The sequence below is a fragment of the Podarcis gaigeae genome (genome assembly GCF_964106915.1).
Source record: "Podarcis gaigeae genome assembly, chromosome: 9".
In the NCBI taxonomy this organism is placed as follows: domain Eukaryota; kingdom Metazoa; phylum Chordata; class Lepidosauria; order Squamata; family Lacertidae; genus Podarcis; species Podarcis gaigeae.
In genome coordinates this window covers 38632663-38659407 of record NC_139685.1, presented here as the reverse complement: position 1 = coordinate 38659407, position 26745 = coordinate 38632663, and the positions used below count along the sequence as shown (strand labels likewise).

General features: G+C 41.0%; 2 protein-coding genes across 2 annotated transcripts; one reads left to right on the top strand and one right to left on the bottom strand.

Annotated features, from left to right (window-relative positions):
• The first annotated feature begins 10 nt into the window (after positions 1–10).
• ETFDH (electron transfer flavoprotein dehydrogenase) lies at positions 11–20451 on the top strand. Its single transcript, XM_083755721.1, has 13 exons — positions 11–919; positions 4877–5020; positions 5716–5945; positions 6858–6939; positions 7614–7732; positions 8465–8542; positions 9848–9994; positions 11501–11641; positions 12424–12567; positions 15013–15181; positions 16513–16695; positions 17308–17529; positions 17728–20451. Exons 1-13 carry the CDS (start codon positions 886–888, stop codon positions 17889–17891), a joined length of 1857 nt encoding a protein of 618 aa, XP_083611847.1. The 5' UTR covers positions 11–885; the 3' UTR covers positions 17892–20451.
• Positions 18345–26133, bottom strand: PPID (peptidylprolyl isomerase D). The gene is made up of 10 exons (XM_083756052.1): positions 25962–26133; positions 24002–24142; positions 23049–23155; positions 22195–22383; positions 21683–21805; positions 20804–20910; positions 20503–20644; positions 19372–19458; positions 19243–19285; positions 18345–18839 (listed from the first exon to the last, which is right to left on the bottom strand). The coding sequence occupies exons 1-10, from the start codon at positions 26044–26046 to the stop codon at positions 18751–18753; spliced, it is 1113 nt and encodes a 370-aa protein (XP_083612178.1). The 5' UTR covers positions 26047–26133; the 3' UTR covers positions 18345–18750.
• Positions 26134–26745: the final 612 nt, after the last annotated feature.

The following is a 26745-nucleotide window of genomic DNA, read 5'->3' as shown; positions in this document are numbered from 1 at the left end:
CCTACAAAAATGGAAATAAGGGCTCGCCTCAAGGAACCTGTCACCGTTGCCTGTCACTGACGTAAGGAGTTCAACGTCCGCCGATCCATCTCGGTTACCTCATCCTTGACTCCATAGAGAAAGGAAAATGTAGAAGTGACTCAGAGCAGGGCTAACTGGGCAAAAGAAAAAAAAGGGGGGGAGTCGCTATTGACTATGATGTCCCATAGATGCAAGCGTGTGGTCAGTGCATTTGTATATGCTAGGAGGATAACGCCCTTTTAAAATTTGTTACTTTTGGGAGGGCTATTGGGTTGTTGTTTTAATTTTTATTATGTATTTTGTGAACCGCCCTGAGACCCCCGGGTATAGGGCGATATAGTAATCAATCAACCAACCAATCAAAATATTTTGAACCGGAAGTCAACAAGAACTGCAATCGCGTGTCACTCTTCCCTTTTTTCTGTACGAACTCGTCATGAAGCAAAGTGGCAGCCCGGAACTACTTTTCCCGGCGTGCATTTCGCCACTCCCGTCGCCCTCAAGTCCGGCGGACAGACTCGTGAATATGGCGCAGCCCTTTCCTGCGGGGCATCCTGGGAATTATAGTTTGTTTGTTTTTTAAGTTTGTTTGTTAATAGGATGTCACTCTGGGAGGTCGCGCCCATTTCCCAACGTGTGGCCTGCCTGCGCAAGTTAACTTCGACGCCAGCGAATTCTGCTCGTGGCTTCTGCAGCTGCTTGAGAACCCGGAGGAGCATGGGGGCCGAGCTGTAAGATCCCCGTGAGACTCTGCAAAGCAAGCGAGGGAGACATAGGAGAGCGTCTGTGGGAGGACCCCCCCCCAAAAAAGGCTGGTCGCCCACCCACTCCTTTGGATCGCCAGGAGCCTTCTTGCTAAGCGCCATGCTGCTTCCTGCTTGCAAAGTTTCCCGTCAAGGTAAAGTGCATTTAAATCGTGCTTTCCGGACGTGCCGTGGCGAGTAAGTTTCGCCCTGAATCTCCATAATTTTTTGCACGCTTGTGTTTTGTTTGTCGATAAGCCATCTCTTTCTTTCACGAAGAGCATTGGTTCAGGGTCAGTGCTCTTGTGCATGCATGTCCAGCACAATAGGAATAAATGTGCATTCAATCCTGGTGTAAGTCATGGCTCCCACCATTAGAAGTGGGAAGTGGAAAATGAAAGCAGTGGCTTTTCTCTGGGTGAGCGTTGTCCCCCTCAGATTGATTCTAGACACGCCTTGCTCCTTGGCCCCTGACGAAATGTGCTTAGGCTCGATGGCAGCTGTCAGGGGATTAAGTAGCAATGCTCTGTTGATTTGTGTCTCTCTGTGTAAGGGAAGGGGAGTGAGTGTCCAACAGTGTAAATGTGCACGGAGCAGCTCTGTGAGTCAGATTTGTTGTCGGGGTTTGGTTTTGAACCTCATCTGTCAAGCCTAGGAAAAGGCAAGGCCGTGACCTTAGTATGCGCAAACAGGGGTCAACAGAATGGGGTTGACAACAAAGCTACAAGAAAGAAGTCGTCTTTTCACGTGGGATTGCTGATCCACACCAGATATTTATTTCTCTCAGAGCTGACCCTGGGTATTTCTCCTCTTTCATCTCCCCCTGCTGGCCAGAAGTAAAATCAGGGTAAAGGTCACCTGTAGGATCTCTTACAAAACAGATCTTGTTTGGACAGAGACCAGTCCTTTTGTGGAAGGGAGACTCTTTAAAAAAGCCCCGCTTATGTATTGGCAGTGATTGTTATGAATCCTTTGCAAGAATCTTAAGAACCAGCTTGGAAGGAAAGAAATGGAGGCTTGAAATGTTCTTGCTGGTGTTTTTTGGTCTCCGTTTCCTCCACTTTTCTTTCATCTCTACCTGGTAGAAGTCTACCTGAAAATCATAGCCTCTGACTTGAAAGATCTTACTCCAATGAGTGGTTGCTGCTGGTTAAGGAGTAAGAGGATGTGATGGTCAGCCACGTAGAGCACATGAGATGAGGGAAAACCGGCTTCCTACCACCTTCAGAAACCTACCACTATCAGTTCTTTAGGCACCAGTGATGAATGGTCATCTGGATTTTTGCATCATGCGGTAATATAGCAATGATAATAGCTTGCTGCAATTAGCAAGCATAAGAAAAGTAGGGCAGAAGTAGAATAGCTTGGTTCTCCTTTACATACTAATAATGTTAAGTGCAAATAATTGTATGTTTTACCTAGAAGTCCTTTATGAAGTAGAAAGCCTAAACGGCCTCAGTCCAGTATACCTGAAGGAGCGTCCCCACCCCCATTGTTCTGCCCAGACACTGAGGTCCAGTTCCGAGGGCCTTCTGACGGTTCCCTCACTGCGAGAAGCCAAGTTACAGGGAACCAGGCAGAGGGCCTTTTTGGTAGTGGCACCCGCCCTGTGGAACACCCTCCCACCAGATGTCAAAGAGAAAAACAACTACAGTACCAGACTTTTAGAAGACATCTGAAGGCAGCCCTGTCTAGGGAAGCTTTTGATGTTTAACAGACTATTGTATTTTAATATTTTGTTGGAAGCTGCCCAGAGTGGCTGGGGAAACCCAGCTAGATGGATGGGGTATAAATAATAAATAATAACATTATTATTATTATTATTATTATTATTGCATGGGGGGTTGATGAATTGTTTAAGTATATATTATCAAGGGACTGACTGCTGTCACACATTGCCAGATAGGCCATATAGCCTGCTTTCAGACAAGTGGCTCCTAGTGTTAATAAGCAATGCTCTTTTACTGTATACTACAAGTGCAATTGATTTTCCACCCTGCTGGGAATGTTGCACTTATTCTGTATGTTCTTCCTGCTATGTTCTGCCTATACAAGTGGATGTGACATAGCTGCAGTGGGTAGAAAATTGGGAAAGACCAGTTCACGTAAATGCTATCTTAGTAAAGTGGCTATTGTTAATAACAAGGAAGGAATGTTTAATCAATTTTTTAAAAATAACTTTGTTGAATTAATAGGTTAAGCACTGTAAAACCTTCAATTTAGTTGTATTTAAAACATAGTTTGAAAAGCATTGTAGTGCAAAAATATGTAGTGATAAAATGGTGCCCCTGCAGTAGTTATTATGAATGTGTACTGAGCTGATTCACTTACCTACCATGGTGGTGCGCATGTCAAAGTCCTGTCATTTTGAAAGGATAGAAGAGTAGCACCAATAATGTCTACACTGGTGATGATTATGCTACTCATCTGTTCTCTGGGAAAAGTCAGACTCTGTTGAATGAGCAAAGATGGAAATACAACAGGGAAAGAGCAGGATGATGATGTTGTGTGAGGGCCTCCTAAAAAGTGAGTAAACAGAAGTTTGAAAATTCCATGCTGAACAACTAGGGTGGATTCATCTATAGTCAAACATGACCTTGTATAAGTAGCAGCCCAACTCTTTTGTTATGTCATGCTGTTGATTACAGTGGCAGGAGTTGCTTGCTCAGTTCTCTCTAGTAGCCCTGGCTACAAATGTACACACCTCTCATTTAGGAACAGTCACTTCCTGCTCTGCAACTCTGGAGAGTTTCTGTCCAAATCCCCTCTTAATTTCATTACATGGCCTAGCTTTTGGTGCTGGCCTTGTACTGTAACAATCATATCTGAATAGGCACCCAAATTGCAAAGATCTAGGTTGCTAGCAAGCCAGAACAGTAGTTACTTGGTCAAAACTTTAGCTGTTGGGTAAGCTGCCAAAATGGAAAAGACAAAATCAGAAGAGTTCATGGTGAGCTGTCTGATGCTTACGTAGAAGTGTGTGTTGGTATAGAATTTACCCATGCACTATGAAATTTTGTGTGTGTGTGTGCATGCACACACACACATGCGCATATAGGTAAGTCACCTGTTGAGTCCATTTGTGAGCATTAAATCAATTTTGAGTTTATTGGTTGTAGACCCTGTAAAGCTCATTATGTTTTATATAAGTTGATTATGGCTGTGCTCCACACAGATTTGTAACATATAGATTACAGCAGATATTAAAAGGTGTGGGAAAGCTGTACAGCCATAGTTTTTAACCAAAAGCACCCTGGGGTACTTTGAATGGTGGTCAAGGGTGTTGTGGGAAACATTGGCCTCTTTCCCCCTTTCCTTCCCTCTCTCCTCTGATGCCCTCTCACATCTCTGCCTCCTAAAGGCTTGCACAGCTGCTTGTTGCAGCAGCCCTGGCTACAAGCTCCCCAGGCAAATGGTGCTTCTGGGGCTGGCCAGGGGGTGTTGTTTGCCAGGAGCTGAGGTGGCCTCAGAATAAGCAAGCAAGTGGGCGAGGAGCCCAGCCAGTCAGTCCACCAACCATTGCTGTTGGACAAGTCCTAGGCCCTTATGGGGCAGTGTGAGGAGGCACTTCTCTTTCAGGCAGAGGGCGGGGCAGCTCAGAGACCAGGGGCTGCGGCTGCCTGGAAGGCTCCCAAGGAGAAGGGAGAGGAGGCTGAGGGAACACTCCACAAGGGAGGGTGTTCAAAAAAGGGTGAGAGGCTGCCAGCTCTGCAGGCAAGGAGAGATATAACTGGGCTCCTGAGCCACACAGAGGTGCTGCAGAAAGAATATAGTTGGTCAAGGGGGCCGTGGACTCAAAAAGGTTGAAAACCTCTACTGTAAGGCATCATTGAGATCTGCGGCAATGCATGGCTTATCTTTGATGATCAACTTTTTAACACTGCACTAGACAACTAAAAGGAGACGGGGGAAACGTAGGATCTGGAACTGATATGGGACCCAACATTAATGTAACTGTTACATCTAAGACTGCTTCTCTAAATGGTATGGTATTTATGTAAATCATACAGTGTACAAATAAACGGTAGCAGAATATTTGTGTCCTTGTTGTCCGAGTTACAGAGCTGTGACAAAAATTGAATGCTCAGAACTGTTTTATTTCTTTGCAACAGCACATCGTTGTCTGTATGCCTTGAGGTCAGCAGGAAAAGATTGTCACCTTCCTTTGTGCGCAGCACGATGGGCTTCTTCCACTGTGCCACGTATCACCACCCACTATACTATCCACCCCCGGGACAAAGACAACCGGTGGGAAGGTAAGTGACAAACTTTTAAGTACAATTCATTTTTGTAGCATAACCAGGCTTGTAAATAGCTATTTGCCTAGTCGCCTGTGGTGACGAAGAGTCAATTATTGATCAACAAATAGCAAAGGTAGTCCCCCCTTTAAAGGACACTTAGATAGATAGAGGATAGCACGTGGGCAGCTATATATTTTTGTGGGAAATCCTGTAAAACTGTATCTGTATTTATAATTATATTTAACAATTAACTTTGCAATTGTTTATTACTTTAGTGTAGTGTATTACTTTAGGGTGTATGGGGTGTTAGGAGAGGGGTAATACCTTTGGTGGGGGACATGTGGTGCTCCTTTTGGGGTAGTTTGTCCTACTCTGGTCCCCACCATGCACTCAGCTCTCAGCTGCGGCTCCCAGAAGCTGTCAGCATGCGACTGCAGCAGCCACATCCCAGGAAGAGCTTCAAGTGGCCGTCTAGCTGTGATGTGGGACAGTGCCAGTAAAAGGTCATTGAAGTGCATCCTAGCAAACCCACAGCTGAAAGATACCTATAAGTTCTATTCCATTTTTATTTTATTTTTTTAGTCTTGACCCAACACTTTTTTTCCACTTGTGGCTGCAAGATCAGACTTCAAGAAGGGGAGGGACAGCTGATTTTGACAGCAAGGGCCTAGCCTCCATTTGACTTTCCGGTATATGGCTCTTTGTTAAAGGGATAAGCATGGAGAGATTTGCAGAAGAAGCGGATGTTGTTGTAGTTGGAGCAGGCCCTGCAGGACTCGCTGCAGCTATCCGACTCAAGCAGTTAGCTAGCGAACATGGCAAAGAGATCCGTGTGTGCCTTGTGGAGAAAGCTGCTCAGATCGGTGCGCATACACTTTCTGGAGCTTGCCTTGAGCCACGTGCCTTAAACGAACTTTTCCCAGATTGGAAAGAACGCGGGGTAAGAGCTTAACTTCTGTACTACAACTTTTTTCAGTTGTAGCTTAATTCTGTTTAGAATGCATGCTAGTGATTTTAAAGGAAATTACTAAAATAGTTATATATAATATGTTTCCTCGAAATGCTATGAAATAGAAAGTATCCGGGGAAATAATGTGCATTATAAAGATATTTGGTAAAGTATCTGTAATGGTTCTAAGGGGTTGCTCATGCGTAAGTTGCCGCCACTCCTGGCTAGGTTACCTGGTTGAACCCTTTCTGTCTGGACAGCCCTTCACTTTGTGGCTGTCTCAGTCGCTGGCAGAATCCGTCAGTGGGCGTTTCTTGAACTTCTTCCAGCAAAGAAGTTCTTTGACGCCAAGTCTCCTCCTACTCTCCCTGTGCGGAAGTCTTCTGCGCAGGGAGGGTGTGGGCAGCGGAGGACCCGTGCTCTCCCCGCTGGTCTCCGGTGAAGAGTCCTGGAGCCTCCTCTCCGATTCCCCCATCTGCCCCCCTTCTCCACTGGTGTTACGCTGATTTCCTTCCCCAGCAGATGGGCTGCCTCTCTCCCTACTGGGACCCTCTCCGGCATCCCTCTGGAGCCTTCCCTCCACCTCTAGCTCCGATGGCAGTTCCCTGACAGTATCTTTTGCCAAAGAATAAATAAAATTATGCCAAATACCTTTATCTGCTAAATCATTTAGCTTGCTGCCTTTAATGATCAGAACCTGCAGTAGAATACAAGTGCCTTTCTTGCACTTCATTCTTTTCTTATTTCTGCTTAATCTGACATCTATTACCATCCCTGAAACTCATAAACATGTCTGCTCCAATTTTATGTGAATCTATAATGTTAATGGTATTCAAATGTCTTATTAAGGGGGTTGGAAGTTTTGTAAAATATTTCTACTTATTTTTATTTCATTTCTCTTAGGCTCCACTGCATACCTCTGTAACAGAAGACAAATTTGGAATATTAACAAAGAACTCTAGAATCCCAGTTCCTATTCTTCCAGGTACAGTTATTGATGAAGACGAAAAACCTCTATGTGTAAATCTTTTGTTTTGAGCTGGGGTATAAAGTGCTTGTATGAGCTATTCTTTTGCTTAAAAGTATTAAATTTATTACCTGCCCTTCACCCTGTGGTCTCAGGGTGGGTTACAACAGTTTAAAAAACAAAATTAAAAACAACTTGAACCAATTTACATAGAGCCCATTCATCCCTGACAACTGGCTATGCTGGTTAGACCTGATGGGAGTTCAGTAACTTCTGGAGGGCCGCAGGTTAGCTACCCCTGCTTTATAGTGAAGAAATGTCACATCACTTTGTTCCAGTACATGCACTGTAGTTTATAAGTTGTGTTGAGAACAAGCTTGTAAGTCAGTTGATTTGGTGTCTGAGGCAATTAAGAATCTCCTGCACTGGACCTGAGAAAAATGTTTTGTAAACTATGAGAGACTTTATGTTTACTAAAACATAGACTGAAACATAGGTACAGCAGGCAGACTAAGAACACGTTTTGTGCAGCGGTAAGATTTGTGAGCACAGGGCTGAGTTAATTAAGTCACAAACTGTAACTTCACCCTGCTAGTAAGCTGATGCGTATGGTAGAATTGTAACTCTGAACTAGTCTTAGTGTTTTACTGTTTCGTGAAATGAATTGTGGTGTGTTTCATCCTTTTAACTAGGCCTTCCGATGACTAATCATGGGAATTACATAGTTCGTCTGGGGCATTTTGTGAGCTGGCTGGGTGAACAAGCAGAAGCGCTTGGTGTTGAAGTCTACCCAGGCTATGCTGCAGCTGAGGTATTGGCAGAGCTGTTGCCATTCATGTTTGTGTGCATGTATGAGATTTGTAAAACTTTCATATGACACCTAAGATAGGTTTTCACCTATTAGAATGAATGCATTCAGTTTACACAAATAATCACTACAGTATATTGTTTGCAGAATGATGTAAGAACATAAGAGCCCTCCTGAGCAGAACAAAGGTCTGTCGAATCCAGCATGCTGTCTCCAACGGAGGACAACTTGATGCCTTTTGACAAGCTCAGATGCAGGACAGGTGCATCTTGCTGCATCTAATTTGCATCCTTAGGTTTTTGAAAACTTCCAGGATATTCCATGCAGATGCTGTACCAGAATGGGCCTTTCCTGCAGTGGCTCCCCATTTGTGGAATGTTCTCCCCAGGGAGGCTCACCTGGTGCTTTCATTACATATCTTTAGAGGCCAGGCAAAAATGTTTCTCTATAACCAGGGCTGATTAACATTCTATGCCCTTTTAACTGTGCTTGTGGGAGGAGGGGTATTCCATTTTTTCATTATGTATTTTGTGTTCTTTTGTGCTTTTAATGTTGTGAACAGCCCTATGATCTTTGGATGAAGGCTGGTATACAAATTTAATTAATAATAATAAAAATATTTACAGGGTGACTACAACTAGATGCTGTACGAACAATAAAATTGCACAACTCTGCTTGCAGCTTCATGTTCAGAATGTTGAAATAACAGATCTTTATTTGATTTCCTTCCCATAGGTTCTTTTCCATGAAGATGGCAGTGTGAAAGGGATTGCCACAAATGATGTTGGCATCCAAAAGGATGGGGCACCCAAGGTAAATGCTCCTTTACTTTTTTATTAACATCATGCTTTTCACTTGGATGGCTCCTCATAAAAATGGATATTGTAAAACTGCTGTTATATGCTTGGTGGTATGAAGATGGTGTTGGATTTGCAGCTTAATGTAGGCATTTAAGTAAACACAAAGGTAGTATACTTGAAAAATATGGCTCAAAGTTCCAGGGTTGAGATGAGCACAGGCATTATTGTATTATTGCCTAAGAGGTTGTATAATGGATGACACTGTTTAAACAGCATTTTGAAGGACATGTGACTACGCAGACATCTCTGCATTCTGCACCCAGAGAGTCAGTAGATTTAAAACCATGCAGAGAAAGAAGCAGAGATGTTATAAATACTTATAAGGGACTGAAAACAACGCTTTTCAACTCTACATATAATGAAGAAAAATTAAAAAACTTCAGTATATTCCTTAAAGTTCTGAGTAGATCAACTTAAAACAGAGATGACTAATAGAACATGCAAGGAAATAGCGTGTGAGGGGGCGGGGGGACTCATTATCAGCCTGGCATCAAGGGTCAGTTTATACTGTTTGCTCCAAGTGTGCTTCCTACAATTATAGTGGTGTTTGTAATTGTACGTCTCAGACAGAATGAAGTAAATGTGCTGCAGGACACTTGAACTGTGTCCCCTACATCTTACTAAGTGCTGGGAATGAGCATCACCCTTTAACATTTTAGTATATGCAGCATACACACACACACATCAGTGTGCACAAGGCAAGCATAAGCTGGCTACACAAAGTTTAAACTGGCTCTAACTTAAGTAGGAAAAGAACTGCTGATTTACAATCTTCCCTACCAGTTTTCCTTTCTAATGTTAAAAGCAGAACGAGAGTCTGTATTCCCTCATCAGGAACTTCCTAGGGTCTAGGTGCCAGTGATGGGTAGAGGCAAGAGAGCTAACACACACCCTTCCCTATCCAGGCAAGCAATAGACATTGTCACAGTTCAAGGACATATTTCTGCCAGGCAAAAGGATTTAAGTAGGGCATGGAGAAGCACCAGTGAGGGGCATGGCCCGAGGAGAACCCTAACGGCTAGATAGAGAGGCTTGGAGGGGCAGTATTTCGGACAGAGCACTATCCCAGCCCTCCCTCAAGATGCTGGGGATTGAAGCTGGGATCTCTGCATTCAGAGCAGGTGCTCGGAAGATTCTCTGCAACATGGCATAATGAAAACATGTTACACAACTGCTTGCAGCGTATCTCGCCAAACAGACTTCACTTTCAAATACGTCTTATGTGTGTAATGATGGTATTTATTATCTTCTGTGGCAGGCTACGTTTGAAAGAGGCTTGGAGCTGCATGCCAAAATCACCGTGTTTGCAGAAGGTTGTCACGGCCATCTTGCAAAGCAGTTGTACAACAAATACAATCTAAGGCAGAACTGCCAACCCCAGACTTACGGCATTGGGCTTAAGGAGGTATCGCTGTATTATTGATCGGTTACAATCCAAGGTTTGCTCTCTGAATCCCACAACACAAGCGTATTTGACATTGTCTCAGGGTACATTTTAAAGCCTTTTCAGAATAGAAATGGTATGAAAATTTGGGAAAGGTTAGCTAATCTTACTGTTAGCTAATGCTTACTGTGTAGTACCTTGATCCGTTCTTTAGTTTGTTAGTTCTAGATCTAAAGGATTACTTCAGCCACTTTCCCCACCTTGCAATAACTACTTGTGGCTTTCTTTGGTAGAAGTCACTGTATTCCAATTTTATTCACAGCATTCTTATTCATGCAAGCTTTTAATTTTAGGACAAACAGATTTAATATGTTAAATAGTTCTGGCTTGTAAACAATGCACAAGTGAAGTGTCTCAATGTTTCTTTTTAAGGTCAACATTTAGCCTTTATGGCTAATTGTCTTTGTCCCTGAGTTAAAGGGAGACCCAAGGCACAGCCAAGTTGGAAAGATTTTCCAGGTATTATAGGGCTGCAGGCCCCATCTCTGTATTGTGGCTGTTTTATTTCACTGTTGCAAGCTATCTTGTGTTTAGAACGATGGCTAAAAACTCTAGTTTCCAAAATAGTGTTGGCTACATAAACTGGTCCTGTCGTTCATGGCAGTAGTTCTATCCATCCCAAGCCATTCTAGAAAAGGCATATTATTAGCAGTGCTTTAAATGGTTCTAATGCAAGTAAAATAGAAGCTTAAATATAGAAGCTTAAAAAGAAAGCATACCAAAGATAGAACATGGATATTAATCCAGGTAATTGCTCCTGAGTTACCTGTTCTACACTGCTGATCACTGTCTTAAACCTCTTCACTGAAAACTGTTTTTAATAGGTGTGGGCATGATTTGGGACTTAAGTGAAGAAAAACCTTTCTGCTTCAGATTCAGAAAATTCATTGTAAGCAATTGGTATGTTTTAAAAGAAGTGAGACTACCAATGGGAGTGAATTTCCCACACACCCAAGGTTGGGTTGAGCCTTTTCGTGAGGCAGGACCTGTCCTGTGAAACTCAGTAGAGGTTTATTTCAAATGACTTTTGAAAACTATTTACACAGGGCTTTATAATATGAATTTTACTTTTTAACCAATGAGTATTTATTGATGTCCTTATGGATACTTTTGTTGTTTTTATTCTCTTATATTGTAAAACTGCCATATATATATATATGGATTATAAATAAATAAACAAACAGTTGTGTCAGGCAGAGGGGTCATAAGTGAAAATAAATTATATTTTCCACCCATTTTTGCCCCACTTACAAAGACCTGCCACTGCAGCATTATTTGACAGCTCATTCACTCAAGCCAATAGGTTATAGATTAAATGTGAAGGTTTCAAAGATGAAGACTTCTATTTGCTTTCAGCACTGAGTCCAATTGTGTAGTATGGAAAGTTACACATAGCAGTTTCACTTTGGTTTAAAGTCTAGTAACGTCTTTGCTGAACTGCATTGCCTGGATTTTCCCCATTTCTAGCTGTGGCTTATTGACGAAAAGAAATGGAAAGCAGGAAGAGTGGAGCACACTGTTGGCTGGCCTTTGGACAGACATACATACGGAGGATCATTTCTTTATCATCTAGATGAGGGTGAACCGCTAGTAGCTTTGGGGTTTGTGGTAAGTATTTTGTACTTGCAGTGAAACTTAACTTTTTGAACATTTTTTGCTTCTGATGTAAGTCTGTTCATGGATGGCACTGAGATAAAGAATTCTAATACAGTGGTGCCTCAGGTTACATACGCTTCAGGTTACAGACTCCGCCAACCCAGAAATAATGCTTCAGGTTAAGAACTTTGCTTCAGGATGAGAACAGAAATCGTGCTCCGGCTGCGCAGCGGCAGCAGGAGGCCCCATTAGCTAAAGTGGTGCTTCAGGTTAAGAACAGTTTCAGGTTAAGTACAGACCTCTGGAACGAATTAAGTACTTAACCTGAGGTACCACTGTATTAGTGTTGCTTGCGTACATCATATCTTTTTAACTTTTACTTGTGATGTTCAGTACGGAAGATTGTCAGTGCTTAACTTCTTCAAGGTTAGCAGGGTTCAAGAACTACTACCTTGAAAACATTTCTCCATGATGTGTGAGGTTTGGTTAGTCCCCAAGTACTGGCCACATGCTTTTCAAATTGGAGCTTTTCTCAGGGGAAGAATATGTATATGAGCTATTATGCCTGTATACAGAATTATTGAATCACTTATTCACACAAAAGAGCTGCATGGCCGTACATTTCATAGGGACAGAATTACTTCTTGTAATACTGAAATCCAAAGTAAGCTAAATATATCCAGCGAGTAGCATAATAGGGAAATGAGGAATGTGTTTGAAGCTTTGTATGCTCTATTAGTAATAGCCCACAGGTTTGTTTTTTAAAGTAAGTATTTTCGCATTATGTCTTATAGATCGGTTTGGATTATCAAAATCCTTACTTGAATCCATTTAAGGAATTTCAGAGGTGGAAGCACCATCCAACTGTACAGCCTACTTTAGAAGGTGGAAAGAGAATTGCCTATGGTGCCCGAGCTCTTAATGAAGGTGGTTTCCAGGTGATGTTTAAGTAATACAAGGTTATTTCCTCAAATGTCTCAGTTGTGTTTTGTTGTTGTTGTTGTTTTAAAAAAGCTGCCATCTGATAGAAGCAGTCTTAATCAATCATGAATTTAGTTGCTTGACTAAATTTGTATTTGAGAAAAACACTAGTTCTGTGGGGGCAAATGCTTTGCTTCTAGGTGATAGACCTGTCACATCAGGCATCCTCCTGCAAGAGACAGGAGTGAGCCTCCTTGCATCTGAGATTTTTAAAAGCACTTTGTATTAAACTTTGCTAGCTACCCTATTGACCTGTAATATATTTTTGTTGGTTTGATCTAACCTATAAATTAAATACAGCAGCATTAGTAAAGACAAAACGCTTTAGTTGGACTGTTGTTTAATAGTTAATAAATGTCTCTGGTTGTCTTCTTTAAATGTCAAAATAAGAGATATTACAAACTGTCCTTGGAAATGTTGCACCACAGTCTCATCCATGGGTAAGATTAGCCGGCCTCATCCTGGAGCGATAACCCGCAGCATAACTGTACAAATTTTCACAAATAATTTATATCTTGGTTGTGAATTCTTTATTCCTGTAATTAAACATACATCTGGTGTGGCTTGGTGAGACATTGAATTGGCAAGGTTTCTGCATGTAAGCCCAATTGAAACATGTTCACCAGAAAATGGCAGCAGAACCCTACTTCTGATCCAAAGAGCTCCATAGATTTTATGAAGGGCTAAGACGGAGTCTCTGTGCATCTGTAACACTAGTTGTGTGGCTGTTCTGATTCAAGGTTTACCTGCATTGTAGGTGATGCTTAAGTTTACTTTTCTCTATACTAAAACCTGCTAGTTTTACAATTGCTGCAGTATTCCAGAGACATCTTTTTAATCTGTATCCATAGCTCTAAAGCATGCTCTACTAAATCTGTTGAATACACCCAGAGAGGACAGATGTTCTGAATTATTTGATGCAGCCATATCTAGAAAAATACTAGTGGTTTCAATAACCAAACCCTTTTCACCTTTCAGGTATACTAGTTGGCTGTAGAAATCTAGCAGGGGTGTAAAAATGGATTAGAAATACTCCATGAATGATACTGGCTCTTATTTATAATGCCTCTCAGATACTTGGATGTCAGGAGTTCCTGTCTCTTGATGTAGCAGTTGAAAAGTTCAGTAGCTTCTTTAAAAGGTTGAGGTTCATAGATGTCATTCTTAGTGCTATGGAGTTAAAATATAACACTTAGAATCCTTCTTCTTTATTGATATCATATTCAGGAACTATATAGATAACAGAAAGAGACAAAATTTGCCTCTGTGGGTAGTGTTCTTGGTTCTCTTATTATAGGTATTCCCATTTTATGACTATTTTTCTGGACCACTGCATTTGCACTTTAATGCCTTGTTTGAGCTAAAGGTTTCCCTGCTTCAAAGTTAATTTATTTGAAGACGGTGTTCTTTAAACACTGCAAGAGGGAAGCAGAGGCAGTGTAGTTTTGAGTGTCTGGGCTGGCCTTTTAAAAACAGGAACCCTGAAACAACGCTCCTGGCTTCCTTGTGGAGTGGATTGTAATGCTAATGGAGTTTAGAATGGCAAATGGTTTACTGCAGTAGCTCCAGTTGCATCAGACTGAAAAGGAAGAGATAAAGAGTTGGTATTGCTTAACCTTTTTTGGGGAGATAATACTGATCTGCTTTATAGCATGATTGTTACCAGCAAGACTAGTGATAGCTACATATGGGAAACTTCTGGAGGGTGCAACACTGACTTCAAGGTACAAGAAAAATCTGACAACTAGTTTCGACAGACAAGCTAATAAATAAAACAAAATCAGCAAAGGGGATGAAAACAAAAGACACATTTTCAGGAGGGTGGTACCCTTTTATTATGCACATAGGAGAAGGCGAAAGGTTGGGACAGCCTCACATTATGAATTTTTTTGGCTTGTATGAATATATACTGTAATTGATGTTACCACATAACTGGAAATATGATGTTATGAGATATACCTGCTTGGAATAATCCAGATTTGTATCTCAGGGTAGGATTAAATTTAAAAAAAGAAATGGAGAGATGAGTAGATACTGATGTAAAGGTTGAAGTAGTGCTGGGAAATTGGAGACAAGTAGCTGAAACTTCTAGTTTAAGGTAGAAGGATATAGGTCTAGTAGGCTTTGAAGAATTTCAGAAAGAATGAGGAATAGTAATTCTGAAAAACAGTGCATGATGAATCTACAGGCCGAATAGATTATGCCTCAATATATAGATGGTTCTAGCCTCGAATGTAGACATAATGGCTTGGGATATGCAGAAGAGCATGCAAGTATGCTGTAAAGGAGTATGCTTTAATCCGCTTAATGCAATCGAACTTAAAATGTGACTGCTTGATTAAAAAACAACAATCTTTCTTATTCTGCATGAATAGTTAATAAATTAATTATTATCTCCGCAGTCCATACCTAAACTCACTTTTCCTGGTGGACTCCTTATTGGCTGTAGCCCAGGTTTCATGAATGTTCCTAAGATTAAAGGCACACACACTGCAATGAAAAGTGGTATGCTGGCTTCAGAAGCCATTTTCAACCAACTAACGAATGAGAATCTCCAATCAAAAACACTGGGTAAGATGGCATGATATGAATGTTTATCACTGATGCTTTCTGATCAATGACAGTTCTAAATATTAAGGAGCTCTTTAAGCCAAGTTAATTGTCACTGGTGTATTGACCTAAAACAGCTTTGTAGAAAGCCCACAATTCAATAGCGTACACTCAGGGTTCACACTTTTCCTTTTGCACACTTTTCAGACACAGGCCTGCGTTTTCCATGTCTTTTTTTTTGTCCTGACACTTTCCCTGGGAAAACCTTTATTACCACTAAATTGGAAGAAACAGCAATAGGCTTTTCTGCAGATTGCTATTTGTTCTGATTCAGTGGTAAACAGAGGGTTTCCCCAGGCAAAACAGTGGGATAAAAAAAAAAGCCACTGGCACAGACCTTGGAAGCATGAAAAACACCATGCAAAAGAAGTCTCCACCCTACTGACTCACCTGTGTCCATCTCTTTATCACCTGTGGATAATGGACCAGTACAATACAAGCCTGCCCTAACGCCTCATCACCATATTGCAGATATAATGGAAGGAATTTACGAGTGGAGCCTAAGTATAATACCTTGCCTAGTCCTGACAATTGAGTCTCTGCTATGGCATGTCACACCCTTCAAGTATCAAATGACACTGAGTGAGATCAATCTGAAGTTTACATTGGAAATTACAGGCTGAAAATATATATGATGTGTATTTGCGTTGCTTTTCGACTTTTTTTTTTTAAAAAAATAGTATTTCCACTAAAGTTGCTATCTAAAATCACTTTTGTTTTCATCTTAAATGCAAGGTGTTGTTTTCTTCATTTGAAATGCAGATTCACTGTTTTTAAAAAGTTAGCACCTAGTACATGGGAAAATGCCTATGTTTAGCTGTTAAACGGTTAATCATGTGCCATACAATCCTGTGCATTTAGTCAAAGGTGGATCCCACTGAATTCAATTAGGCTTACCCTCGAGTGTGCACAGAATTGCAACCTCTGTGTTATAATTCTGTAGTGTATAACTTTACTACTTTTAAACAGAAACAAATGTTACTATCCTTCAACAGCCTTCAAACATATTATTTTTTGGTCTTATTAGTGTAAAACTCAAAGAGTAAACAATGATATATACGTACCGTATTCAAAGTTGTCTTCCACTCTGCTTTTTCAGTATCCATTCAGATATAAAATTATTGAAGTATGGCTCTCCCGAGCGATTTATATTTTCTCAAATGTAAACTACTGATTGTTGCAAAATATAGAAAGCCTGGCTCTTATCAGTAGCACTAGTTATCTCCTTGGAAGTGGAACTGTAAGATGCTACTGACTTTCTAAACATTTAATAAACAGTCCCTTGTTTCTAGGACTTGATGTGCCTGAATATGAAGACAATCTGAAAAAATCCTGGGTATGGAAAGAACTCTATGCAGTCAGGAATATCCGTCCTTCATGCCATGGACCCTTGGGTGTGTATGGTGGAATGATTTACACAGGCATATTTTACTGGATACTAAGAGGAATGGAACCTTGGACCCTAAAGCATCCAGGTAGGTTTCTAAATTAACAGCATCTGGACAGCAGCCATGAGACTTTCCCTTCTTCTCTCCTTTCCTTTTCAGACCACCATGCCCCTAAATCTGTTGGACAGTCCAGTGCTCTGTTGATTTGGGGGATCCACTAGAAACAGACTGCAGAGGGAAGGAGAGGAAGTGTAACTATTGTGCAAGGAAGCTCACTCTTTCCTGTTGAGATCTTTTCCACAAACAGGCCAACACCATAGAAAAGGGGTGGATACCTTGCATCATTTATATGACTCCCCCAAGTTCTTTATGGCTCTCAGGATCCCCCAAAATTTGTCTTTTTTAAAGTTATTGAGCACTCCTGAGTGCCCTTCTGTGATACCATGCCTACAGGAATTTTTTTACCCCTCAAGATATGTCCTTTTTTGAAAAAGGGGGGGAGAGAGACCATGCCTACTCTACCTTCACCACTACCCCCTTTCCAGTTGTGGAGCACATCACAGCAGTAGAGGCATTTCCTTCAGAGAAGCAAAGTTACTTAGAAGATGGTACTGATATGCTCCTTTACTAGAGTATGGTGAAACCAATATAATTTAAGTTTTGCTTATATTTACGTTTTCCCCTCTGCTGATATTTTAGGGACAGATGCAATGCGGCTAAAGCCAGCCAAAGATTGTACACCTATTGAATACCCCAAACCTGATGGAAAAATCAGTTTTGACTTGCTTTCTTCAGTGGCTCTGAGTGGCACGAATCACGAACATGACCAGCCAGCTCATTTGACTCTGAAAGATGATAGTGTTCCTGTCAATCATAACTTAGCTATATATGATGGACCTGAGCAACGATTCTGCCCTGCAGGTACCTAGCACAATTTGTAGTGTGTGGAATTGCAGGTTTGTTTTTCCCCATTCCTCCACTTTTTGTTGTCCTACATACCATAACTTCACTTATCAGCTTGACCCCTTGGTTTTTGATGGGGGCGTTTTCTGGCTAAATTCTACTGTACTTTTAGAATTAGGTTACTTCTTCCACTAAATTCAATTTTCCTTTTTACAGGAGTTTATGAATATGTTCCTGTGGAAACTGGAGATGGATTGCGGTTACAGATAAATGCTCAGAACTGTGTCCATTGCAAGACATGTGATATTAAAGATCCCAGCCAAAATATTAACTGGGTTGTACCTGAAGGTGGAGGTGGACCAGCTTATAATGGAATGTAGTCTTGATCAAAACTAAAAGAACACCCTAGCTGCAGAACCATACAACTTTGGGTTTGCCACATTTTTCTCAAGAGCTGCTATCAAATGGTCCTCTGTGAGGTTAGCATTCTATTGAATGCTGAACTTGGTAGTACCTGAAGCAGTAAATGCAACTGTCTGCGTGTTCAGATGCAATAGGAAAGTACACTCAAATAAGCCTTGATCTATCAAAGTGGAACAAGAACAGTTTGAGTACAATCTGGTCTGATTTGCCCATCCTCTCTAGACCTGAACACTAATAATGGATGTGACCCAGAGTAAAATATATGAAAGCTGAAGGCTAACTTCAGTGGATTTTGATTGTAAAGATTAGTCAGACATCAATCATATGTAACACAAGGTACGGAGCACTGCTGGTTAGGGGTTGTTTGATATAACTTGATTTTGTTCAAGTAATAAAGAATGCTCTCCCTATATGATTACAAATTCAATTTATTTCTTCAACACCATTCTAACAGCATTTGAATCTTCAGTAATGAGAGTTACAAAGGGAGGGATAAAAGGGATGGAAATAGCTTGTTGAATTTAAGCCTCTGGTATGTAACCAAACTTCGTTCAAATTCTTTGCACTCAATCGTTCTGAAGTTTTATGAAGTAGTTTTTCATACACTTTTTAGGTTAAAATACTACTACTGTTAAGTGCCTTACCATTTAACTTAATAATGAAAGATGTTTGAAATTATATGCAACCTTAAGAAAAGCCAAGATGTAAACATGTGAAACAGCATCAGTATTAGTGACAGTCAATAACACACTGTCACTGCTACTCATACTAATCCTGCCTTTATCAGTGCACAAGTTAAGGAGAAACTATCTTGACTTAAGCAAACATCTTTGCATAAGCAGCCTTCTCTTTTTCTTTCTCATTCTTTATCTTCTGCTTAACTTTTTGTACTTCCATTTGGATAGCTGTGGAAGTAAACAAACAAAAAGTGGTTAAAATTGCTGTCCTATGCTTTTGCAGGAAACTTTCACACCTTTTTCCGAAAGTAACCTATTTAGAATACAAATTCCCATTCCAAAAATTCATTTTCCACAAAAGAGGGTTGATTTAAGAATAAGCTAGTCAAAACGCAGGAGAGAAAATAGTGTGAATATAGCTTGTGTAACTTAAAAGCCTGTGTAACTTAAAAGTCATGCATGTTCATTTCAAGAGTAGATAACCCCCTCTTCCCTTACTTTTCTCCCCACCCTCAATGGGATACATATACTGGCTCAAGTAGCAAAAAAATGTTTTCAGTCTGCGGTGAAACTAGTGCAGCTTATTCAAAAGCCTACCTAGTCAATGGTATTAAGCAGAATGACACTTTACCTTTGTCTTGAGGTGCTATGCCTTGAGCCTTCTGAAGCTCAGCCTTCAAAGAAAAAGAAAAGAAGTAAGCAATTTGTTTATGTATATCTTACTTTAACATTGTATGTCAAACCAAGTACTTGTAATTACCAATGCCTGATCATAATCTTTTGTTCCTTCCCAAGCTTGAGCCCTTCTGTAAAGTGCTTTGGTGTTTGTAGGATCTATGGCCAGAGCCTGCAAAATAATAAGAACAGTATCTCTCATAGTTCTTAAGATTCAGTAAGCAAAACCAGCTACTGCAATAATTTGAGCAGCAGCATCTCGTGATAAGTTTTTAGCAAGGAAACAAATGATGCAACTCCTTCCTAGGTTTCTTTCAAGCAAAAGCTAGTTCCCCTTATCAGCCTAATTCAAGTCGCTAATCTGATAAGCAACAAAACCTTTCTGTGTGCCCAAGTAATAGAAAACATAAATGGCTGTTTGTTTTCCTCTACACAGTCTTTTGTGGACATTCTGGTATCTATCCATTTAAGTAGCCGCTGAACCATGCTGAACAATCAGTATGAAAGAAGACTGAAAAAGATCTGGACAGTATACCGACACCTTGTGGCTACTCGGATAACCAATTTACATCACCTAGAGATCAATGGCTACTAAGTACCAAACTATTTTAATCACAAAATTACCAAGAATTCAATCAAGCTGCACTGAAGCAATTTCCTCTTATAGCCACATACTGAATCTCAGCTTGTGAGGACACACAGAAGAGGGCTCCTATTGATTTTCTTGGGGCATATGTAGGTACATATAACACAATGTAGGTCTGCATAAATTTTGCATGCTTCCCCTATTCATTATGTTTATATCTCTTAAGACATGTGTTGGCCTATCTGTGTGTTACTGATCAGTGGCCCAAGCAATACATCCCAACATGCAGATGCTAAACATGAATGGATCAAGGCACATGGCAAGAGCATTTAAATATGACAGAGTTGTGGAACACTAAATTGGGCTTGAAAAATGCCTCAACAGAATTTTATTGTGTAGGACAAAAAGGGAGATAAGGGGGGAATGCTATTTGAGGGCCAAACAAGAAATGGCAGGTTATTAGTTTTAAAATTTTCATCAATGCTGACCTAATGCAATGAATCCAGAAACTGGACAGAAAAGAATTAAGAATGCTTTGCTGTGCATATTGTTTTAAATAAAATTGTGTCATAAATTGTTTGTTGGATTCTACTTTATCAATTTTTCTGAGCCAAAATATAAGCAATATACCTTAGTACAGTTTTCAATTGCATTTTGCCACTCCAAAAGTTTCAGTCTGCAAGCAGCAATGTTTAGGTAGCAGCTCAATGCTACAGCATTCAACTTTGCTAAATCTTCCTTGTCTACTATAGCTTTAGAAGCTTCAATATACCTGTACAAAATAAAATGACAGAATTTGCATTATTGAATTACCACATGTCTAACTTGCAACACTAGCTAAAGCAGATAAAGGGGGGAATGGTTTATTTATGCTTCTGATCAGTCCCAGAATATCTGGATCATGTTAGTTTCGAATCCCCAATTTCATTACCTTAAAGACTTGCTGTATTTCTTGACTGCCATTGCCCAGTTTTGGGATTTGAAGAAAGTGTTACCTATATTTTTTACGTCTTCAGCTATAGACACAACCTGGTGAATCTACCAAAAACAGAGAGAGAGAGAGATGGTATCATTCTATAATTTGCAAAACATTTTCCTTTTTTTTAGGGGAAGGCCTGCAAGTTTAGAATCTGGGTAAAACCTCAGTGCGACAGGATTTACAACCAACTATGTAATGACACATTACTTTGTCATAGGTCATAAAAACACTTTACTATATTGTATCTTTATTCAGTTGGCATATTAAAAGATTATATAGACTGCCTAGTGAAGAGCTTGGATTAAACTCATTTGGCACTTAAATTCTGAATGAGTTGAGATGAAGTGTGGCTTTTGTTCTGTAGTATTTGTTCTTGATACAGGAGCCCTTTAGTATTTTGTTGTATGACCAATGCACCCTTTGCTATGTGTGCTGTCTGCAGGCAGTACACTGATATTTTTTACTCCCTTGCCTATGAGTCAGCTGAACATCAGGCCTTGTGAAAACCTGCCCACAGCGCTCTGCAAGACCCAATGGTCAACTGGAGCTTGCAAAGCATCTTGCACATGGTTTTGCAGCCATTGCTGATCAGTGGTGCCTGAGCCAGATCTTCAGCAGCCTCGCTTCTTTTATTACATTTAAATCTCACCTTTCCTCCAAGGAATTCAGAGTGGCATACATTTTTCTCCCTTTCCCCATTTGACCCTCACAACAACCTTGTGCTGTCTTAATAAATGCTACTCTGTTTTTGGTAAGAGAGGTTCATTTTCTGTTTCCTTACAACTCCCACTGCATCACTAACATCTTTTCTCAATGAGAAGAGATACTTACATCTTTTAAATCCACATCAGAATCTTCAGGAAAATCTGTATGAGTATCTCCAGAACCATCCATAGGAGCAAGTCCCCAGTTATCCCCTTCTTTCAGTTCACCACACTCTGCGATGATGCATAACTAAAAATAATAAGAGTACATGAAAGGCAACTTTATCTGCGAAAGACAGCTTACTCTGAATTTTCAGAAAGCATGCAATATGTGCTATTGATTTCAAGCCATTGTGCAGTTTTCCACTGAATATCATACAATTTGCTGGAATGCCAGTTAAATAATGGGAATAACGAGATACGTGTAACTGTTACAAGAGAAGAGATTTTGCCACAAGTCCCAGCCAAATTCAGCCAACAACCTACCACCCAAGTTTGTATGCACACCTTTGGTTTACCATTCAGTAGCCATCTGAAATCAGCAGGGCTTCCTTTTATAGTTCAGCTGTTTTTCACACTTAAAACTTGACTAATTTATAATACTGAAAAAGGATTTCTTCTAAAGCTGTCGAAGCTTACCTTAGCAGGTTCTTCCTCCTTTACTTCAACATTTTCTAGTAGCTTTACAACACCCATGCCTTTGATCACCTGGCCAAAGACGACATGTTTCCCATCAAGATGAGGAGTTGGCACAGTGGTGATAAAGAACTGGGAGCCATTAGTGTTGCATCCTGAATTTGCCATGCTGAGCAAACCTGGCTGATCGTGCTATATAAAAAGATACCAGTGTAATTCTGATTAGAATAATTCATGAATGAAGAATCAGAGACATCCTGCTAACAAGACAAAAGGTTACAAGGAAAATGGCTTGCGGTATCTTAATTAACGTAGTGAATGTTTTCACATGATCTTAGCCAAAAGGCAGAGAAGCTGTTCCTGAAGCAGAGACAATGCCAAGCAAGGCTTGTGCCTGTCCAAAGGAAATTATTAAGCTTGAGGGTAATAGATAACCCAGACACTCAACAAACTTAATAATAAAGTTAAATAAGATATTTAAGATAATGTGCAGAATTTAATTTGAAGTATCTTATTCACATTTAACAGCTTTTATATTAGATCTCAAGAATTCATATTAAGTAGGAGTCTGAAACATTTCCCTCAAATGAGATACTTGTTAAATGTTAGCTATATTTAAATATACTTCAGCTAGAGTTGACCTTATACAGATAATTGCTTAAAATGAATTGTGAAAAAGACTCTATGAATTGAAAGTGGAGACACTATATGTAATTTTATTTGTTTATTTGCTTGTTTGTTACACAAAAAAAGCTTTAATAAAACTTTTTTTTAAGGCAAAGTCACATTTCATTATGGTAAAAATGAAAAACATTCATAATTCTATCAAGTGACAATTTTAATTATTAATCCATTACCTTGTAATGGAAGTTTTCATCATCAAATTTTTCACCATATATGCTTTCTCCACCTGTTCCATTTTGATGTGAGAAGTCTCCACCCTGGATCATAAATTTCTTGATAACTGCAATTTGAACACAGAAAGATGAAAGCTAGCATTAGGTTGGGCAACATTCCAAAGTCCTATTTCATGTAATGCATAAATTATAAATCTATAAGCTTAAGTGAACATACCATATTTACTCGAATCTAATGCTCACCAGTTTTGGCCAAATTATGTTGCGAAAATTAAGGCGCACATTAGATTCAATAGCACATTTACATTCACCAGCAAATACTTCTTTTAGTTTCAAGATTCTGAAAATTGAGGTGCGCATTAGACTTGGTGGCGCATTAGACTTGAGTAAATATGGTACGTTTCTTGAGTACAGGGAGTTCTGCATACTAGTATAACCACCAAGAAAACTCCATCCCACATCCCCACACAATAAGCTACGCTTGTGTAAGATGTTAAACAGGATGTTATCAGAGCAAGCAAGATGATGGCAAGGCTATCTTGGTCCAGCAATGGCTGTAGTTGGATAACCAAATGTAACTGGAAAAAGAACTTCTTGCCACTTAGGCACCCAATGACAGAGCGGGATCAAGAAGCACCCGCAGACAACAAACCCGTTTCTTTAGAGGGAGCGCAACTTCATCCACAACAGAGCAAAGAACTGGGCCCACCCACCAACAGTGCCTACTTATTGTCAGGATTCTGCTTCAGTTTGCTGGTTTAATGGTGATGCTCTTTTATGTTGTATTTTTTGTCTGTTTTGTGGTTATTTATTGTTTCATTTATAAATTATACTTCACCATGGAAGTTTTCGTTTAAACAGAAGAGTAGGACACCAAAATAAAGGAAAGGATTTAAAACAAGTATAATCTTCCTTTCAGCTAACCCAAGGAAACAAAAACAAAACAAACTTACTTCTATGAAAGGGGCATCCTTTGTAATGAAGAGGCTTTCCAGTGGCTGGTCCAATACCCTTTTCTCCAGTACACAATGCACGGAAGTTTTCAGCAGTTTTAGGTACAACGTCTGCAAACAATTCTAATACGATTCGGCCAGCTGGAATGAAGAGAGGTCCAAAGTTTTATTTTATCATACCAGCATCCTGCATTCCTCCATGTATATTTGTATAGCATACCATTAATTCACCAACGGTATTTTCACAATACCCAAATAACTTCATGGCTAGAAAGTGACGTGAGCATAGGCTTTCCACGAGTCAATAAAACACTCTAGTTACTATGCCAAGATTGAGCAATTCCAGTGACAACCTAGGTAAAGCTCAAATTTATCTTATCTGGCACCCATGCTTGACTCAGTGCCACTATTTATTAATAACATGGGAGAGGCCCATTGTTCACCTTGGGTGCCGCTTGTTGGTGGTGTTACTAGTCTATATGCATACGGTTAGAAAAATCCTAATCAACACAAATTTGATAGTCTGCCTTAGGCCATGTGTTTTGCCTTGACAAGTGCATTGAAGATTATACAGTGCATTTTTTAAATACCAGCTTTTCCCATTCCAAAGTACTTCTGATCAGAACGGGAACACTGATTCTTGATTACTGCCATTAATTTGAGGCCATGCCTTGTTTCTGAAACCAGATATAGCTGTTAAATGCCATGTTATGAATTAATTCAATTCTGCATCTGTCCAAGTACTGCACTTTAGGGAGCTCCAACCTCAATGTGATGGGGAAACTCTTACTTTGCACAGAAAGAGGTAAACAAAAATCACACACCAAAAGGGAAATTTAATAGAAGGGAAGCAATGTTGGCATTCAGATCGTTCACATCTGGGACAGTTCAAGTTGATAGAGGGTGAGACTCTTAATCTCAGGGTTGCGGGTTTGAGTGCCACGTTGGGCAAAAGATTCCTGCAGTGCAGGGGATTGGAGTAGATTATCCTCATGGTCCCTTCCAACTCTACAATTCTATGGTTCTCTATTAAAGTATCCTGATCTCAGGCTTTCCACTCAGAATAGCTGTTATGTGACCCTTTCCTCAAAAATCAGAATCTGTGCAGGCATGTTATTGGGCGAAATGAAGCGATATATAAAACTAGAAGGCGATATATATATATTTACAATAATTCTGTAGTTCAAGCCAGGAAAAAGAAATTAGTTCTGGAATTTTCTAGCCTGCCTTAGCACTCCTTAAATCTGGAGAGTCGAGGTTTACACAAATACACGCGATAAAGCCGTAAAAGCTTTTCCTCGAACATATCACTCCAGGTTGCTGATGAGGGAATCGCTTGTTCTGAGGGGATTTTTTTAAAAAAACTTATTTTATATTTAACATATAAAGCAGGACAGGGCAGGATGTTTTTTCTCTAGTCCTGTTTGTGCAGAGAGGGACTTCGCGGGATTTATTCTAATTTGGGTTTGTTTGTTTTTTAATGATGGGGAAAGCGGGTGGTGGGGGGTCCTTAAGTGGTCCCGTCTCCGCCAACCCGCTTCCCCGATATTTTACTATATATACGCCGCGCGCTACAGGCGCGCTCCTCTCCGTGCGGCGACGGCGGCCTGAGGGAGAATTCCCACTCGTTCGAGGGGGAAACGATACAAAAGATCCGGGGGCAGCGCCGCTTCCTCCCGCTGGCCGCCCTGTTGTCTAAGGCAGAGCTTGCAGAACATTGGACAGCGGCGGCGGCGGCAGCAGCAGCAGACGGTCCTCCGGCCACCTGCTTGCCGGGCACCGAAGGGGCCTCGGCTAGGCCGGCCACTCTCTCCCTCCCTCCCTCCTGCCCCTCAGGCCCCTCGAGGCGGCCTCGCGCCCTTCCCGCCGCCGGGGAACCTTCCGCGCGCGCTTTCCGCCGCCTCTTCTCCTCCCCCCCCCCCCCCGACCTCTCTGCCATTTCGCCTCTCCCCGCCCGCACCTCGTTCTCCCCCAACGTCCACATCGAGAAACACCCGGGGGTTGCTCGGGCTGGAGGGCTTGCAGTGAGGAGACTCGTGAGACATGCCGGCTGCTGCTGCTGTTGCCTCACGCTGCCGCCTCCTCTGCGGCTCGGCCTTCCGCTGCGGCCTGCAGTGGAGGCTCCGCCTTCCTGCTTCAAATGAGGCGGGGGAAGCGCGCCGGCCGCCCCTCCTTCCCTGTAGCTCAGAGGCGAGCTTCTAGAAGAGCGCATGGCGGCGGAGGTTGCTGCTGGGGACATCGAAGCCCGAGCGTGTTTTGGCACGGTCGTTTTGTTTTGGTTGTCCCTTCCCATCTTTACTGACTCTCCCGAGTAAATTAAGGGTGTCAGGCCGCGTCGTTGCGAAAGGACAACGTTGCGACGAGCTTCGTTTCCAGAGCTGTGTCCTCCTGTCCCTCGCGAACACTTTCGCTGTATATGCACTCTCCAAGAGGACGATATTTCTGCGTTTTAATTTAACACCAGTGCCTACACCGCTGGACCTCAGTTCTCCGTCATCTTTTAGTTTTTGAGGCAGGAGGGGCGGGATTTTGAAGTGACATGCGGCTTTAGTTGCACAGAACAGGAATGCCATTGCCATCATCATCATCACCATTATTATCAATCAATCAATCAATCTTTATTACGGTCCAGAGACCCAACGAATCATTAGAAATCAATACACAATTCATACAGCCTACCTCCAGGTTAATCAAGCATTTTGTTTAGAATATAGGGCTCATTTGTTCTTGCAATTATTATTATT